At 49.7% G+C, this 3,686-nt stretch overlaps 1 protein-coding gene across 1 annotated transcript in view; it reads left to right on the top strand.

Annotated features, from left to right (window-relative positions):
- Positions 1-404: 404 nt before the first annotated feature.
- LOC101628837 (cytochrome P450 4A11-like) overlaps positions 405-3,686 on the top strand; it is a 9,346-nt gene continuing 6,064 nt past the window's right edge. The window contains exons 1-4 of the mRNA XM_004678973.1: positions 405-599; positions 2,271-2,412; positions 2,989-3,033; positions 3,465-3,592. Coding sequence (XP_004679030.1) covers positions 405-599; positions 2,271-2,412; positions 2,989-3,033; positions 3,465-3,592 — 510 coding nt within the window. The remainder of the gene's footprint in view (positions 600-2,270; positions 2,413-2,988; positions 3,034-3,464; positions 3,593-3,686) is intronic.

Below are 3,686 nucleotides of genomic sequence, written 5' to 3'. Positions count from 1 at the left end.
ATATAACCACAATAAATGCTACTGGATAAATATTACTATACCACATTAAATAAAATGTGGATTACTTAAAATCTGTGTTGATGTCTTTGTTTACTACTGTGTCAAGACCCTACATGCTTCCTGGTACATAGCAGGTGCTTACTGAATAACTGGTGAAAAACCTCGTCAGTGGAAAGTTAATATGTACATAGTCGTTATCACTGTCAGCTGACAAAGCTTCTCCCCTTCTGTTACAGGATGGATGATCCAGCACTGCTGACTATGCTCTGCCCTCTGCCCTCATCAGGAGCCTCCTTCCAATGAGGGCGGAGCAGCCCTTCACTGAGGGAGTACTTATGTGACTGTGATGGACAGGGGTGGTCAGGGACACACAGGGACAGCCAGCCCTCAGACGCTGCTGCACCATGAGCGTCTCTGTGCTGACTCCCATCAGGCCCCTGGCCAGCGTGTCTGGGCTCCTGCAAGTGGCCTGCCTGCTCAGCCTGGTCCTGCTGCTGATCAAGTTCGTCCAGCTCTTCCTGCACAGGCAGTGGCTGCTCAAAGCTGTCCAGCAGTTCCCGTCCCCACCCTCCCACTGGTTTTTTGGACACTCCAAGGAGGTAGGAAGAGAGGGGAGGTCAGGGAAAGCTGATTTCTTGGAGCACGGTCAAGGTCAGCAAGTCACTGGACAAATCCTTGCTGTGGGCCCTTCACTTGGCCTCCAGGGGAAGCCCAGCTCACCTCTCAGGTCTTGGCTTCTCATCACTGAATATGTGAGCCCTCTGCTCACGCTGGACCCTCCACCTTGATGGCCTCGTTCTTCCTCGGTCATCTGACAAAGCCCAGCTCAAACTGCCTCCTGCAAGTGCTCTCTCAGGACCCAGGGACAACTCCTGCCCCACGTGGTCTCCCAGAGCAGCACCTCCTGCCCAGCCCCTTTGTCTGTGAGGTCCCAGCTGTGATCTCTTCTGGAGACGCCACCTCTGGTTCAGCTGTTAACCCTCTAGTTTGATGACTGATGCCTCCTTGAGTGAAGGGCTGTGTCCTGTCCACTCGGAGTTAGGCCCCTTCTGCAAAGGCTGGGCTTCCTTCCTCACAGAGTAGCTCTGTCTATTGTCCTGTTCTTAATCTTCTTTCAACTAGACCGGAATCTCCACGCAGGTAAGTTCTTGTATAATACCCTGCCTCAGTGTCTGACTCAGTCCTGGCATGTGTGGATTCCTGAGGACTGGAGGCTGACTGAGGGAACCTATCCACTTTGGGCCAGTTGTCTCAGAGCTGTAGAGTCCTGGTGGCCTTGAGTTTCATGTCACAGTTGGAACAGAGAAGAGTTGACTAAATGGAATGTGTCTAGATCCAAATGTTTCGAAGAATTCCCAGGGGAGTCTTGAAAGTTGAAGGGAGGCATTTGCTAGTGACCAAGAAGGGCCATCCCCACTAGAGAAGGAGCTGTGCCCTGGTAAGCGGGGAGCAGGCCTAGCTGGGGAGGAGCAGCAGTGCCTGTGGGTGGAGCAGGGTCCTGGGGGTGTCAGGTCAGAAGGAACAAGGAGAAAGAAGGGAGGCATAAGCCCCCTGAGGAGGGGGTCTTTTAAGGGGACTTTAAAATCTTTAAGCAGTTTAAATGTCTACTGCAGACAGTGGGGAGCTCACAAAGGTTCCTTGGTAGTTGCAAGGGAAAATGAGGCAGAATACCCGAAGCTCCAAATCAGACCTCAACACCATTCTCATAGGTGCACATCTTGTCTTTGTCTTAAAGTATGTGCATATGAAGTATGTAAAATATACAGATAATTTAGTATTTAATTTACTGTCATTAATCATATATATCTCAAACTATTTTATATTTACTAATATTTACACAATGTTCAACAATATTGAAAATATGCTATATTAATGTGGGAAATAATCATGAGTATATAAACTTCTATTTCTTTATTAATAGATAGAATCCACTTAATACTCTAACAAAATTATATGATAAAACCGCTTCCCAACTGCAGTGCCATCCATAATATAGTGTACTGTTACCTAATAATTCCCATTATTTGTACACTGTGACATCAGTATTTGATTGAGTTTTAATACCAGTTCAGTGAAGGCCTGAGGTCAAGGCTTGTACAATTAGAAATGTGGAAAAGTTCAGCTTGATTGAATACTAATGAAATTGTAGTTTTTGTGATAACTGGAATCTGGAACTCTTTTCCTGTGAAGTTCCTGCTGCTCCCCACTGTCTGGGAACTAAAAGGTTTGACTTGTCTTTTTCTTCTTCTTCCTCTTCTTTGAATTGACAGTTCCAAAGTGTTGAGGAGCTACAACAAATATTGAAATGGATGGAGAAGTTCCCGTGTGCCTGTCCTCGCTGGTTCTGGGGGACAAAGATCCAGGTCATAGTCTACGACCCTGACTACATGAAAATGATTCTCGGGAGGCCAGGTGAGCGCAAACTGCAGGATCAGCTCTGCCCCTCTGGGGACATGGTCTGTGAGAATCCAGAAGAGACTGCAGATCACTGATTAACCCTGAGCCTCAAGAACCATTTTTGCTCAAAATGACCACTGAAATAGTGGTGTGGGGACACATTTCCTTTTTTTCTAGATGCCTAATGAATTTTTATGTAAATCACACCTGATACGAAGCTCATTTCCTGTCCAAACTGACTTGGGTTCAGCAATCTAGTTGCTGCCTGGCCTGAGTCAAGGGTCTGAATAACCCTAAATTGTAGAGAATCACAGTTTTCCACTCATTCTTTCGCACTGAAGACAGAAATGTTTCTTGCAAATCTGCCACCCCTGTGCCATGAGGCAGGTGCTGGGAACTAAATCTGGCTCCTGAACACAGGGACTCTCAGCAGAGAAAGTACCAGAGGGGAGGTAAAAGCAGGTGAGAGGGAGCTTGAGACAATACCAGCTGACAATCTTCAGGAAGGCTGAGCCCATGGTCTGCTCACGCTCCTCCAATCAACCTGTTCCGTATCTTCTAATTCGCTTTCTTACCATTCTTTCCATTCAGACCCCAAAGCCAAAGGAAACTACGAGTTAGCAGTTCCCTGGATTGGTGAGTAAATCTTACTGGACTGGGATCCATTGCCAGGGAGGGCAGCCAAGAACTAGGCTTGGCGCAGAGGACAGCCGGTGGCCAGCCCGTGTCAGCACCTGGGGTCTGGATCAGCCTCACTCCCAGTGCACCCTCGCCCCTTCCCACTGGCGCTGAGGCCTCCTGACAAGCCTCCGGTCTCTTCTCCGTCCTCTGCAGCCTCTAGGGCCCACACTCATCACCGGATTCTGTGACCCCCGCCCCCATCCCTGTATCTCACACTCTGCGTGACGTCATTTTGTCAAATCGCTTTCTGAAATGCCCGGGGCTTTCCTGTCTTCTGCATGAAGTTCTTCTGGTGAATGCCGTTTGCCCCAAACTATGCCCAGTCTTCTCTCTGTGCTGCCCAACTCCCCACCCACCAGCCGATACCCCATCCGCTTCTGGTGCAGGGTACGGTCTGCTCCTGCTGAACGGGCAGCCGTGGTTCCAGCACCGGAGGATGCTGACCCCAGCCTTCCACTACGACATCCTGAAGCCGTATGTGGGGCTCGTGGCCGACTCTGTGCGCGTGATGCTGGTAAGTCTGTGCCCTCTGCCCGCCCTGCGCACAGCCCAGCTGGGACCCCCGTGGGACACCAGCGTCCTGGCAACCCAGACTCGGCCGCCAGGGG

This window comes from Condylura cristata, unplaced genomic scaffold (assembly GCF_000260355.1).
Source record: "Condylura cristata isolate star-nosed mole 26May11 unplaced genomic scaffold, ConCri1.0 scaffold00008, whole genome shotgun sequence".
Taxonomy (NCBI): Eukaryota; Metazoa; Chordata; class Mammalia; order Eulipotyphla; family Talpidae; genus Condylura; species Condylura cristata.
The sequence above is the reverse complement of the archived record's forward strand: the minus strand, read 5'-3'. Positions and strand labels throughout refer to the sequence as shown.